This window comes from Salminus brasiliensis, chromosome 4 (assembly GCF_030463535.1).
Source record: "Salminus brasiliensis chromosome 4, fSalBra1.hap2, whole genome shotgun sequence".
In the NCBI taxonomy this organism is placed as follows: Eukaryota; Metazoa; Chordata; class Actinopteri; order Characiformes; family Bryconidae; genus Salminus; species Salminus brasiliensis.
The window spans coordinates 27001123-27015626 of NC_132881.1; the positions used below are offsets into that span (position 1 = coordinate 27001123).

A 14504-nucleotide genomic window follows, 5' to 3' on the forward strand; every position below is an offset into this window, starting at 1 on the left:
ACTACTAAAGATATCTGGCCATTTGGAGCATGGATTACACAAAAAAACAGAGGATTTGTTTTTATGTCGAGTTTTATTTGTTCAATATTTCAGTTTCATACAGTCACATGTGATACCAGCCTACCCTTGGTTTTGGACTGCCCATCAGCAACCAATTGAAGACTCATAACTAATAGCCTATGTATAGGCCACGTGAGCTATTACTGTATACGTTACGACTTGTCACTGCGATTATTCACATTGCAAGCATTATAGCTCAGTACTGATTTCCTGATCAGATCTGATCTTGGTGGTTTGGATGGGTGTTTGTCAGTGACCCATATCTATCACAAAGTAAGTGTGAATACACTTCTGCCCTGAGAGGACCTTCGTTTTCCCAATCAATAATCCTGCCAGAGGCGGGAACGTGTTTTTACACTTAAGCCCGATTTTTAAGTCTCTCAAGTCTTTTTTTATTATTATTTATTTATTTTGACTTTTATTCAGTATTTCAAAAAGGCAGATAATATGTCTCTATATTTAATAATTATTTTCTTCATTTTACCTGTGATAGGTGTAAATATATATTTTTGTACACCTAAAAAAACACCTTGCATCAAAGACAAATGTAGCAAGAGAAGCGATTCATACTTTTGTGTGAGTTCATACTTTTGTGCTTTAACTTGAAACTGTACTTCAACTTTTAATAGAATATTTAATAAAACTTAAGGTTGGATTACTACCATCTTCTCCATTGAAATAAAACACTGCAATGCTCCTGCTTAAACTAACTTTAGCTGAATGTCGTATAATCTCATAGATGTTTTTGTGGTCAATGACTTTACCACACGTCAGCCCAACTGCATACAACCTAGCTAGGTATCGTTGCCTCAGTGCCATTTCGATCGGTAGTTGCAATAACAAGAGCCAGTTAGCTAATATCAGTTCGACACTGTCATGAAGCATGCATGACGTTGTTTTGCAGATTCTCAGTGAAAATCAAGCTAATTGCTTGACATGTTGCGTCTTACAAACTAAAAACATAGCTACCTAATGTTAGCTTGGAGTCATTTTCATAGAAAGTCTCGTATAGGGAATCAAATCAAATGTATTTGTATAGCAGCTTTAGTCAGTAAGTAATCAGTAAGAGGACAAGAGATCAACAAGACAAAAACCACTCTAACCCCTCCGTGAGCAAGCCAAAGGCTATAGTGGCAAGGAAAAACTCCCTCTGAGCTGGAGGATGAAACCTTGGGAGGAACCAGGACATCCTCCTTTGATCAGAACTGATTAATGAATTATTGATAAAAGTCACAGTACCACCAAGACCGTTCTAAGACCGTTAAGACAGTTAACACATGATATCTAACATTAACCTTTTCTTTTGTTGCTGATTTTAGGATCTGGATCCATAACCTACGAAAGGAAGCTGTCCTATATCAGTGTAAATGTAGGCTAAAGTTACGCAGAACACATGCACCGCCGAGGCTAGCATTAGCTTACATTCACCTAATAGCAAACGGTGCTGTCTATTTGCTTTCTTACAGCTGTTCAAATGGAAGACACTCCCAAAATACTGGTGACACTACTTCTAGATGGCAGGGAGATATGCAAGAAGATACATCATCTCAACAGTGCTGCAGAAATAATCGATGGCTGCAAGCGTTTATTGCCTTGTACTGCCGAATATCATAGAATTCTGAAATTCAGTGCTGATTTTCACGAGTATATTGACACAGACCTTAACGACAATGTCCAAAACTTTGACAAGTTTCAAGTTTTGTTCAACTCAGTCAAGCCAGGTGGAGCACTGCAGTGGGTATGTATGACTTAGTTCCTATGTGTTCTTATGTTCAGTGAGGAGAATGCAGTCACAGAGAGGTGAACGCACCTATAAGTGACCCCGTTATCAGTACAAATGGACACAACAGCTCATCTCCATGGGGCAAAAGCAGCGATTTTAGACCTGGAAATCCTAATATGGGCATAATGTGTTAAAACTGCCATGCTGATTCTGTCATTTAAGCAGATTAGTTTACGGTTAGTGAAAAACCATGAAGCAACAATTAAAACTTCTAACTATGTAAGAAAATATAACATCTGTGTAGAACATCAAGCTCTTGGTTGGCTATTTGGTCCTTTCACTTTTTATGTGAGTGTGAGCTCCTCATTAGACATCTTTAGTGACATTAGTTTGGGCCTGTGCTCCCCCTTTTTTATACCCTAAACTCTTTCGGCACTGTAGGCTCATTTCTAACTGGATTATGTTAATGTACTTAAGAATATAATATAGCCTACCCGTGGTGTGTTATGACTGTTAATGATCAATCAGTCATAGTTTTATTGGGCTATGGCCAGTGGCGTAATTTGGCTTTATTTATTTATTTATTTATTTATTTATTTATTTATTTATTTATTTATTGCATGTTGGTTTCCCCTTCCCCCTGTTTAATCTGTTTAAATAAATTTTTTAATAAATGTCTTCTTGCTATTTGCTTAGTAACAAAGGACTTATAATATGTTTATTTTTTTTTCTATTAATGACATTCATCATGGCATTCATCATGAAACATCATAAAAATGTGTGATGCTGGAGCCTCTCGATTTTCTTTGTATTTTTTTTTCCTTCTGATTTCTACTGTCTTAACACAATGCTCATTTCCAACTACACCCGTATAGGGTTTACCATATCAGTGGTTCTCAGTCTGATCCTTAGGGAGCCTCAGACGGTCTACATGTGTGCTACAACCCAACTTGTAAAACATAGGGATTAAGCGAAGATGTGGGCCATCTGGGGGTCTCTGAGGACTGGTTTGACAACCAGTGCCCTATATTCTGTTAGTCCCATTTTATGATATTTATTCCGAGCTCCAGCATTGACATGGACTTATGTTTAACTGCAATGCAGGATGCTTTGCTCTCTGAATATTACTGGAGGAGTCTGTTTGCTTGTTAGCTCTCTGAGAACTTGTGAGGAGAAAATGACCCCTTGATAATGTCTTTGTTCAGGCGCTAGAGGGTGCTTCAAGCAAGTCCAGAAAAAATGGGTCATTATGGAGCTTAAGCACTTACATTTTAACACACTCCAATTATAGAGCTTCCTATCACCATCAATTGCCAGCCGTCAATGGGTGGTTCAGCTCACCAGCAGGTCAGCACTCAGTAGCCAGAATGCTAGCATCTGTCTGCCTTGCTGTAGAGGAATGTATGCTGCTGGGTTTTCATTGATCTTGGTAATGTTATACATTCTTCTACTTCACAACGTAAAAAAAAAATCCTTCCTGGAAGACTAGAAAACATTTTTATTAACATTTTATTTTCAGCCGATTAGCCTCGTTCTCTCCTGTTCAATAAGGACTCGCTCAGGAGTGCTCCGTAGCGTTTTATACTCATTGCTTGTTATAAGGCCGGGCTCCTCATAAACTGACTCTGCCGTAGACTAATGAGGGCAGAAGAGATTCCAGTAACAGAGGAGACTAGCTGTAAAATGAACAGGTTACAGAGAGCTTATTGACTGCTTCCTGTCTCATAGCATTTTTAAAAAGCTCCTTTGGAGGTCAGCGTTCCAAAATACTTAAGGGAAATAATTAAGCGAGTATTTTACCACACGTATCATCGTCTCTGTGATTTAGCAGAGGCGAATGAAGTGGATCTCATAGAGCTGATGGATTAGAAACTATAGTCTATTGTGAGTGAAAACAGGGAGGGAGAAATACAACTATAATGAGAAAAATGATGATAATCAAGGGATTTACTCTAAACTCATGATGTACTCATAATCATTTTTTAAATTTTGAACATTTATCACTCATGTTTTACCTGGGTAGCATCTTTTTCATGGGTCCCATTTCATTTAAATTTCCTTATATGTGACTGTAAAATCACGTATATTCATCCATGACAGTTTGCGCTACTGGCTGAAGCTCTAATCAATTTCTTGGGCTAATTTAAATTTTGGACTGATGTATTTATTCTTTATCAAAGTGTCCCCCCACTCACCCTAGCACAGCAGTACAGTAAATGTTCTCATTGTGGTTAAAACTGCTCTTGTTTTAGTAGTGACTTTATTTTCTTTTTAAGGCTGGACAACAGAACACAGAAGCAGCTGGTCCCAGTAATCAACTAAAGGTATTTGTGTATTTAAAGACTAAACTTGAAGGTGGATGTTTTTACAGCTGATTGCTGGACATCACAGTAGTGGCAATCACTGCAGGTTACATTGTTCAAGTGAAAACACTGTTTTCTTGTAAAGGTTAGGCCACTCAGTAATGATGTACCTGGTTCGAGTAATCAACTGATGAAGGTATGCTTATGATTACTGAAGATCTACAAGTGGTGACATGAAGTGGTATTAGAGAGTTTAATGGAAACATTTTTATATCAGAATTGTCAAACATAAAGTTAAATCTCTTTTAACACTGGAAAGAAAATAAGGATTTTAAGGCAAACTACAAAACAAACAATGGTCCAGTGCTTCTAAAGGAAATATATAGAGTTTGACATAAGCAGAACAGGCTCTTGCAGGTTTAATAAATGTATGCGTTATGTATTTTGCTTCCCCAGCTTGGTCAAGGTCCAGCTAATGCAGACAGACTGAGAGCGCTAATTCAGATTAAAGGTCCAAGCATACTGGCTGATTATGAAGCTTCAGGAACACTGTCTGAGACATCAAGAAAACTTCTTGTGAAGATTGGTGTCAGTGACCTGGTGGAGCAAAGAGGATTGTGAGTTGTTGCCTTCACCCAGTTATATCTACATCTATTTTCACAGCTTTAGTCATTTGAGGAATGCTTAATCGTACTGTTCTCACAGGCTTCAGATGATTGAAACTGTTATTAATGCAGACTTATGCCTATAATTTGGTGATTTGCAGTCTGAAACTTCAGTTTTGCTTTCAAAAAATTGCTTTCAGTTACCCATCAAATGAGGAAAAGCTGATGTTAGCGAAGAGTGTAATAACTCTGTTCCCATCATTGAAGATTAAGATGGGAGAAGAGAATGAGGGATTTGTAAGTAGTATGTATTTTACACTCAACAAGACATTTATTGAAATAGTTAGCTAAATAGCTCAAGATTTTTTTGGGTGAGCTTATTGCATCTGTTCATTAAAAATATCAGAAGGACAGCCAATCTGCAGGAAAGGTCACTGTGTCATTTGGAGGCCTCCCATCAATTCCCATTCTGCTCATAGCTTCATAATTCATAATGGCAGCTGCAAAACAATACAATTACAGTGACGCTCCCCTTTTACTCTGATTCAGGAGCACTTCTACGACCCAGTTTCCCACAATGGATTCATTGAAATTAAACTGAGAAATCTACGGAGGACCCTTCACGATAGTCAGCGGCGCTACCGCCGCAAGCGAGCCGTGACCAGTGATCCATCTTTCCATCCAGTTTCCATCACACTACAAATGCCCGCAGAAGAGGAAGAGGAGACTATGGTGGAGTGGATGACAGTAATGAAAAGGATGAAGCCATCTCAGGAGAACCTCACAACCATCAAGCAGGGCATGGAGAAAACCTACGACAGCCGCAGGTTCTGGATTGCTAACAACTCACCAACAATTGAAGAGATTTTTCAGCAATACCCTCATTTTGTAGACATGCCATATTTAGTAAGTACATGTTGTGTCATGCATGATCATGGCTACCTAAAGCCAAGTACACAATAACTGATTGCTGTATTCAGTTATGTGCAGTTCTATGTAATTGTAATTGCTGCATTCTGCCCTTTTTCTCAGCTTGACTTTGAGTTTGAGAAAATGTATCCAGGGAAGGCTGACCTCTTTCTTCAAAAATGGGAAGGAACTATAGTTCCAAAATTACTGAGGATGGCCACAACGAAAGAGAATCCCACTTTTCTGCCCTCAACTCCTGAGAGTGATGGTAGGCTACATTTCACTAATATAAGACACAGCAAACACTTTGGTGGTAATCTGTTGTGCATGTTGTGGTGAATTTTCAAATAAATGAAGATTGTATATGTGGGGGTGTGTTTCCTTTGCATTCAGCAGGGCTGTTAAATGACTAGAGGAATCACTGTTATGTAGGTCTGTCTACCACTCACGCTCTGTCAAGTCTCATATGCTGCAATTTTCGTCTGAACTCTAAAGGCAGGGCCTGATATGCTATAAAGCATTGGTTCTCAGTCATGCTCCTGGAGCGCAACTGCCCTGCACTCTGTAATGCTGTCCCTGCTCTAACACACCCAGTTAACCTCAGGACGAGATGGTTGATTAGTTCATAAATGCCATTTATTTTGTGTTTATTTTTACAGAGCCATGCTTTAGAGCTCTTCAGATGCTCACATATCTTTTGCCTCCTACTGCATCTGGGAGAGGCAAAGGCTGGACTAAATGCAGTGTGAAATCAGCCATATCTTATATCTTGGACATTAAGCCGGTAGGCAGGTTTCTTGTGTCTGTTATGTGTATAGTTGTGTGTGTGTGTGTGTCTGAGTGTGAGGGAGTGTGGAGTTCAATTACACTCTGACTTTCAAGGGAGGACGTAGTTTATTACTGAGATATCCTACATAAGAGTACAACACAGTCTCAACACAACACAGCACATAAGATATGAGCTCTTAAGCCAGGCATGAACTGCACGATGGGAAACCCTACATTGCAAGATTAAATCATCATCATGTGCCACCAATACACATCATATGATTCGTTTCATATGGTACAGTGAGGGTGTTCACACTGTACACAAATGTCTGTGCACATTTCTATATTTGTATAATTTCCAATAAGACTGTTTATTTTAAGACAATGCACTGAACACCAGTGTAGTGTAGAGGACAAAAATGTTGAGAAAGTGTACAGCAGTTTTCCGGTGAACCGGTGGACTTCTGGTGAACTGTATACTGAAGCTTAAACCAGGACAATAAGCTGATGAAATTCTATAGTCAATGACATCTTTGCTCAATTCTAAATGTATTCAATCAATTATTTTAGTGAGCTCACCTCCAAATACGTCCAGTACTGAGACATTGTTAAGTTTGTTTAGGTCTCAAAAGAGATAACTGATCAGCACAGTTATTTATCAGTATACTCATGCTTTAGTAGAGCTCAGTAACTCTGAGATAAATAACTGATCGGCACAGTGATTTATCAGTCTACTAATGCTTTAGTAGATCTCAGTAACACTGAGATAAATAACTGATCAGTACAGAGATTTATCAGTCTACTCATGCTTTAGTAGAGCTCAGTAACTCTGAGATAAATAACTGATCAGCACAGTGATTTATCAGTCTACTCAGGCTTTAGCAGAACTCAGTAACACTGAGATAAATAACTGATCAGTACAGTGATTTATCAGTGTACTCATGCTTTAGTAGATCTCAGTAACACTGAGATAAATAACTGATCAGTAAAGAGATTTATCAATCTACTCATGCTTTAGTAGAGCTCAGTAACACTGAGATAAATAACTGATCAGTACATTGATTCATCAGTCTACTCATGCTTTAGTAGAGCTCACTAACACACTGAGATAAATAACTGATCAGTACAGAGATTTATCAGTCTACTAATGCTTTAGTAGAGCTCAGTAACACACTGAGATAAATAACTGATCAGCACAGTGATTTATCAGTCTACTCATGATTTAGTAGAGCTCAGTAACACTGAGATAAATAACTGATCAGCACAGTGATTTATTAGTCTACTCATGCTTTAGTAGAGCTCAGTAACACTGAGATAAATAACTGATCAGCACAGTGATTTATCAGTCTACTAATGCTTTAGTAGAGTTCAGTAACACTAAGATAAATAACTGATCAGCACAGTGATTTATTAGTCTACTCAGGCTTTAGCAGAACTCAGCAACACTGAGATAAATAACTGATCAGCACAGTGATTTATCAGTCTACTCAGGCTTTAGTAGAGCTCAGTAACACTGAGATAAATAACTGATCAGCACAGTGATTTATCAGTCTACTCATGCTTTAGTAGAGTTCGGTAACACTGAGATAAATAAACGATCAGCACAGTGATTTATCATGTATTCCCATTACATCCCCATCCTGTCTAGATCACTTCAGGGATCAATCAGTCAAACAGCATAATAGGATACAATACAAGATTTTCCCACAATATTAAGTTGTAGAATACAGCTCTTGTACATCCCCGCACACATCCATATTCGGTGGGGCATTTGTTCCAAAACTCAGAGGAAAAATGTGAAACAATGTGAAAGACCACTGAATCATAACAAACACTGTAAAATCAGACACTACTTGTTGGAAAAGAGCCAGAACAAAAAAAGAGATACAGTTTTCCATTTTCATATGAAATTATAACATTTCCCACCATCTCTCTTTAAGATTTGATTGTCTCCAGTGAAACTCAGGTCTTTCATCGCCTCCTCATAATTTAACCCCTTAATCCAGCAAGGCTTATTACACACTAAGGTGTATTAGTCAGTAACTGCAGGGACTTGTACAAACTGGTAGGGCTATTCTTTGGTTTGTAATAACGTGTCTGGCCTGTTGGCGGACCATAGGCTGTTTGAAGGGTTAAGTGCCATTTTCAGATCTATAGATGTATGTTATCTCTGAAATGTATTTTAAAGTGAATTGTTGTTTTTTTTTCAGCCCGGAACAAGTGGTTCCAGACACATGGACCCAGATAGAGCGGCGAAAAATCAGCAACCTCACCTCTTGTGTTTAGGCCACCCCAGTACTACAGCTCAGTACATCATTGTGGCAGAGAACAACAAAGTTGCCATTCCACTTGAAGACAATAGTTTGACATGTGCCATTGACAAACTGTTTAAAATGTATTGTGTTTGCAACTTGCTGTATCCTGCCCAACTCACATCAGTCTTTAACTTCTTTGAGCATCTTTATGACATGCCTATCTCTGGTGGGAAAAGATCCAAAGTTGTAGAGCTTATTGCAAGGCTTCACGCAATGTTATAAAAAGAGAGGAGAGTGATCGTCTGAATAAATAGGACCTGTCTCGCTTATCGGCCCAACTTTAGGTGGGTCATTTTGTTGTCTAACTATGCCCAATCTGGGAGAAGCACAGCATAGCCAGGTTAAGTCCTATGCCCACAGGCACGAAGCAGATATACCCATCCAGTATTTGGGATTTCAAACCCATGACTGGTTTACCTAGCTTACCACTAGGCTATTGTCCACCCTTTATTTGGAATTAAGGAGGTTTCGTGTCTTAACTGTGTGCACAGCACAATACAGTGTGAGGAATCTGTGAGGAAAATGCTCACTTTAGGGCAAATACATAAATAAATGGTAACAGGATGGTGAGCCTTATCTGTTTGGAGGCCATCGTTCAAATGACAAGTTGTCAACTCTTTATGTGAAAATAGCATTCTGCTCTGCATTTTAGAGCACAATATCTATTTATTTGCTGACAAGAAAACATAAAATATAAATGTTTTACATGTAGAAATTAAGCAAAAAAAAATAGATTTTTTGCAGTAAACTGCAGATAGATACATAGACAAATAGACAGACAGATAGTTCATCCCAAAAGAAATTGCTAACTATGCAGAAATGTTCCCTGTAGAGGATTTGTTGACTGATTTTCACACATAAAAAACTTAAAAATCAACAAAATCCAGGGGTTCTGAAATTTTATAGTAGGTGGGAACAATCATGAATCAGAGAATCTCAGAAAGTAAATGTATTCAGTGATGTGGTGCCTTTTTGCCTTTCCTGGTTGGAGATTCTGTGAATAGTGCAGAATTAGCACTGGAGATGTTGCTCTTCCTTAGTGAAAGATGTAGCATATTATTTGCCCCATTTGTCATCAATATAGCGTAGTTACAGCTAGACAAATAACTGCTGTATATTAATGCAGCTCTCCTCATAGATCACCCAAACATTATTTAACTACACATGCCCCTGATCCAGAACTTCATTTACTCACTTGTGTGCGATGTTCAAATGTAAATGAAGGCAAGCCTGTGTGTATTATATTCATTTTTCTAAGACATTCGCCTAATCAACTCAAGAGCATATTTACTTGGAAATGCGTGAATGTACTGCAAACATAATTATCCTAAATTTTCCATTTGGTTGGATCGTTTGAGAAATTTAATCTGTTAGTTAAAAAACACATCATTAATGTGTTCTGCTGTGATATTGGCACTGTAAACATGCAGCACTTAGTTAGTGATTTCAGTGAAACGACTGGAAATGTATTACACACAGCTCTATGAATGTGACACATCCTGCCAGGGTTTGGTTTAAAAATACTGAACTGCTTATGTGCTTTCTTTAAACCTTACACTGGAGAGGAGAGTGTCTTTTTGGTGCAATAATTCATACAAGCTGTATGGTCAAAAGTATTGCGACACCGGCCCATTCATTGTTTCTTCTAAAATCAAGGGTACTAAAAAAAGAGTGTATCCTGCTTATGTTGACTTTTTACTAGATTTTGTAGCATTGCTCTGAGGATGTGATTGCATTCAGCAACAGGAGCATTAGTGAGGCCAGAACGTTTGATGATCAGCACCCCACCTCACCCCAGCCCAACTCCCTCATTCCAATAGTACTGGATGGAGCACCAACCATCATCCCAGAGAACACAGTTCCACTGCTCCACAGCTCAATGTTGGGGGGCTTTATACCTCTCTAGCCCATGTCTGGCATTAGGTATGGTGCCATTAGGTTGGTGCCAGAGAGTCCTGTTCTATTGGCGGTACAGAGACTAGACAAGCCGTCAGCAGTCAGCAATAGTGTCCACAAACATTTGGACATGTAGTGTTTATTTTGTGTAAGTCCGATTTTTCTAGGAATCCCCTCAAGTATTCCCGTAACGACTTTGTGTGTGGTAGAACAGACTTGTTTACAGGCTTGTTTAACTATTCATGAATTAATTATGAATCTTAATGTTTGATGTAATCTTGATTAGGAATCAAATGAAGTGGTAATAAACCGAACCGAGTCTACATGGATTTACTGAGTGTGTCTGGTTTTTGAGTTGAGGTGTTATGGTATATCTATGCCAAATGAATCCAGCCTACTTCTCACACAGCCTGTATAATTAGAACATAGCTTTGTGTTAACAATCTGATCACACTGCCTGTGTTAAATAAGATAACACATTGATTGTGTTAAAAGTAACACAGAATGTGTTATCTTCAACTGGATGGGCAGATGTGTCAAAGATAACACATTACGTGTTGTTTTTAACACATCTGCGTCAAGAGTGTTGACGCGCCTAATTACGTCTTCATTTCTGTTCTTCTCCCTCCGTGCCCCCTCCCTCCTCCTTTGCAGGTGGTCATGCTGTTCTCTTTGTTCTCCTGCGCCATGGGGTTGTCCCTCCTGCCGCTCGTCCTGTTCCCGTGCCCCGCCCGGGCCTGCCCCGCCCGCTGTGAGTGCTCTGTGCCAACTCGCTCTGTCTCGTGCCACCGCAAACGCCTGGCGCAAGTGCCCGAGGGTATCCCTATTGAGACAAGGTTGCTGGATCTGAGCAAGAACCGGCTACGCATCGTCACTCCACAGAACTTCTCCTCCCTGCTTATGCTGGAGGAGTTGGACCTGAGTAACAACCTGCTGTCGTCGGTAGAACCTGGCAGCTTCCGGGCGCAGCCCCGTCTTCGCATGCTGCGCCTGCGTGCCAACCAGCTGACCCTGCTGCCCCGGGGGGCCCTGGCTGGCCTGGGTGAGTTGACCATGCTGGACGTGAGCCAGAACCGGCTAGTCATACTGCTGGACTATGGCTTTGAGGAGCAACGGCGGCTGCGTGTGCTGGAACTGGCCGATAATGAGTTGGTGTTCATCGCACCGCGGGCCTTTAGCGGCCTGCCAGCCCTGCGTTCACTCACCCTGCAGCGCTGTAACTTGAGTGCTGTACCTGGCCATGCCCTGGCCCACCTGCATGGCTTGACCAACCTGCGCCTGAGGGAGCTGGACATCGCCGACCTGCCGCCACATGCCTTCAAAGGCATGGGACGCCTGCGCAACCTGGAGATAGACCGCTGGCCGGCGCTGGAAGGGGTGCCTGGGCCGGCCTTGCAGGGGCTGAACCTCAGCTCGCTCTTTGTCACTCACACCAACTTGTCAGTGGCACCGTCGCTGAGCCACCTGCCCTACTTGATCCACCTTAACCTGTCGTACAGTCGCCTGAGGGTGCTGCCTGCTGGCTGGCTGCGTGGAATGGATCGGCTGGAGGTGGTGCGCGTACGCCAGGCCCAGCTAGAGAGGGTGGAGCCTCAAGCATTCCAAGGGGCACTGTCATTGCGCCTGCTCGACCTCTGTCAAAACCGGCTGAAAACTCTGGAGCGGGCTGTCCTGCCCACCTCGTTGGTCTTGCAAAGTCTCCTGATTGGTCAGAACCCCTTGGTATGCGACTGCCGTCTACACTGGTTGCTACAAAGGACTCCGCCCCTTCTGTACGGCGAGGTGGAGCCTCAGTGCAGTGCCCCCACATCACTGGCTGGAAAAGCCTTCAGTGACGTAGTGAAGCCGCGGTTCTTTCAAGATGTTGTTTGCACCAAGCCCAAAGTTATCTCCATGTCCACTTACCCAGCCCAGGCCGAGGAGGGCCAGAGAGCCTGGCTGTACTGCAGTTCAGACGGAACCCCGCGCCCATCTATCTCTTGGCTAACGCCACACAGGCGATACATTACCACCAAGAGCACAGGCCGGGTAGTTGTCCATGTCAACGGCTCACTGGAGTTCAAGGTGGCTGAACCTCAGGACACCGGCATTTATGTGTGTGTGGCATCCAACCCTGCAGGCAACGCCACTCTGTCCATATCAATGGCTGTCAAAAGCCTGGGCATCAGGGACGGAGCTCTCTACGCCAACCGCAGCTTCCTCTTCGACTCAGATTACAACAGCTCGCTGATCAATGGCACAGAGCGCTACACCATCCGCATGGTGCTGGACTTCACCACCATCCTGGTCTCCACGGCCATGGGCTGCCTCAGCTTCCTGGGAGTAGTCCTGTTCTGCTTCCTGCTGTTGTTTGCCTGGAGCAGGGGAAAAGGCAAGCACAGAGGCAGTGTAGACATTCAGTATGTCCCACGCAAGAGAAAGGGAGCCAATAGCGAGTTGACGGAGACAAGCGGCCCCAGACGGGTCAACATGAAGATGATCTGAGAGCTGGCTAGTTCTGAGAAAGTGAAGGAAGTTATCAATGACAATGATCTGTTGATTGTCAATGAGAGAGAGAGAGAGAGAGAGAGAGAGAGAGAGAGAGAGACTTGTGACAGTGATACTGTAGCTAGTAGAGGTTGGGAAGATGAGCAGCACAACATTTTGGTTGGAGTTGTGTGCTTCAGCGTGAATGTGCATATGCGTGTATGTATAGAACTATACTATATGAGTTCATGGGCATGTGTGTGTGCCTGTATTAAAGGATGTATTCAATTGTGAGAGTTTACACATGCTATCCTAACAGAATCACGTATCCAAAAAGCGTATTTGCGCGTCTTCTGCGATGCTTCGTCTGTGGACAGCATTATCCGGACAGTGCAGACATGTGCAGAGGTCAAGTCGTTGTATAAAGCTCATATTTGTGAGGGGACAAAGAGTGGTCTATTTATATACATATATTTTAAGTTCCATTATTAATAACCTTCAAATCGCTGCAAAAACTCAAGTTGTCTTCCCCAACAAGCAAAGTATCTACTGGAAAAAGCCTCAGCAGTACTGTGTTGTGAAGTGTTTGGTTTTCGCTCTGAATCGCTGTTCTCTCCTGGGAGATCCTCTAGTTAACAGAGCCTCTAGGGGAAGCAGAGAGTCGTCTGCCATTTCGTCGTGAAGATGTTAAAATGTGAGGGTCTATTTGACATGGTGGGTACCGGGGGCTGTGTTTGTGACTCAGTGGAAATCTGTGAAAAATGTTTTTTTTTGTTTTGTTTTTTTGATGTTCTGTCAAATGCTGCTCAAATGTTTTTACATAATAAATATCTTGGTATATTTTCCAAAGAAAAAAACTATGAATCATAGACCTTGATTGTTCTTAACATTACATTGTATAATCTGATCTCACATTAAACATTCAAGTTCAGACTAAGGTTCAACCCAACATAAAGGCCAATTTCATGTTTACTTTATCTAATGGAAAGAGACCACCGTTGGACCACTGTTGATTGCTGACCAGGCTAAGTGTGGCAGGTAGTGGCATGTTAGGCAGGAATGGGTGTGCCCATCACAGCAGTGCTGTTGGGATTTTTACACACCTTAGTGTCTCAATGTTTGAGAACCAAAAAAAGATCCAGCCAGCAGTGGTCCTGCAGTCAGAAACTGACCCCTAATGAAGGGCTGGATGATGACTAATGGAAATTGTGCATGGAAAATGTCACGACTGGTTTAACACTGTGCCAAATGAATGGGAGCACACAGTGAACTGTCTATAGAAACTCATTTTAATAAATGAGTCAAATGAGGCAGATATGAGCAAGCCATCAGGGTGAGCTGGACGAGCTCAAAAAAACAAAAACACTTTGGCTGATGACGGCAGCACATCAAGAAAATGTAAGCTATTGCTTCTAGGTCAGGGGTAGGAACGGGAGGGTGGGAGTCCAGCACAGTGTGG

At 41.6% G+C, this 14504-nt stretch overlaps 1 protein-coding gene across 5 annotated transcripts in view; it reads left to right on the forward strand.

Moving 5' to 3' along the window:
* Positions 1-13902, forward strand: part of lingo2b (leucine rich repeat and Ig domain containing 2b) — a 38914-nt gene extending 25012 nt beyond the window's left edge. The window contains exons 2-11 of one of the 5 annotated variants that reach the window (XM_072677788.1): positions 1380-1429; positions 1527-1798; positions 4060-4107; positions 4232-4282; positions 4543-4703; positions 4892-4988; positions 5241-5597; positions 5724-5868; positions 6260-6384; positions 8579-10908. In XM_072677788.1, coding sequence (XP_072533889.1) covers positions 1535-1798; positions 4060-4107; positions 4232-4282; positions 4543-4703; positions 4892-4988; positions 5241-5597; positions 5724-5868; positions 6260-6384; positions 8579-8905 — 1575 coding nt within the window. In that variant the 5' untranslated portion in view covers positions 1380-1429; positions 1527-1534 and the 3' untranslated portion in view covers positions 8906-10908. Of the gene's footprint in view, positions 1-1379; positions 1430-1526; positions 1799-4059; positions 4108-4231; positions 4283-4542; positions 4704-4891; positions 4989-5240; positions 5598-5723; positions 5869-6259; positions 6385-8578; positions 10909-11233 lie in introns of those variants that run through there. The other 4 variants (XM_072677789.1, XM_072677786.1, XM_072677790.1 and 1 more) reach the window with 4 other exon arrangements.
* Positions 13903-14504: the final 602 nt, after the last annotated feature.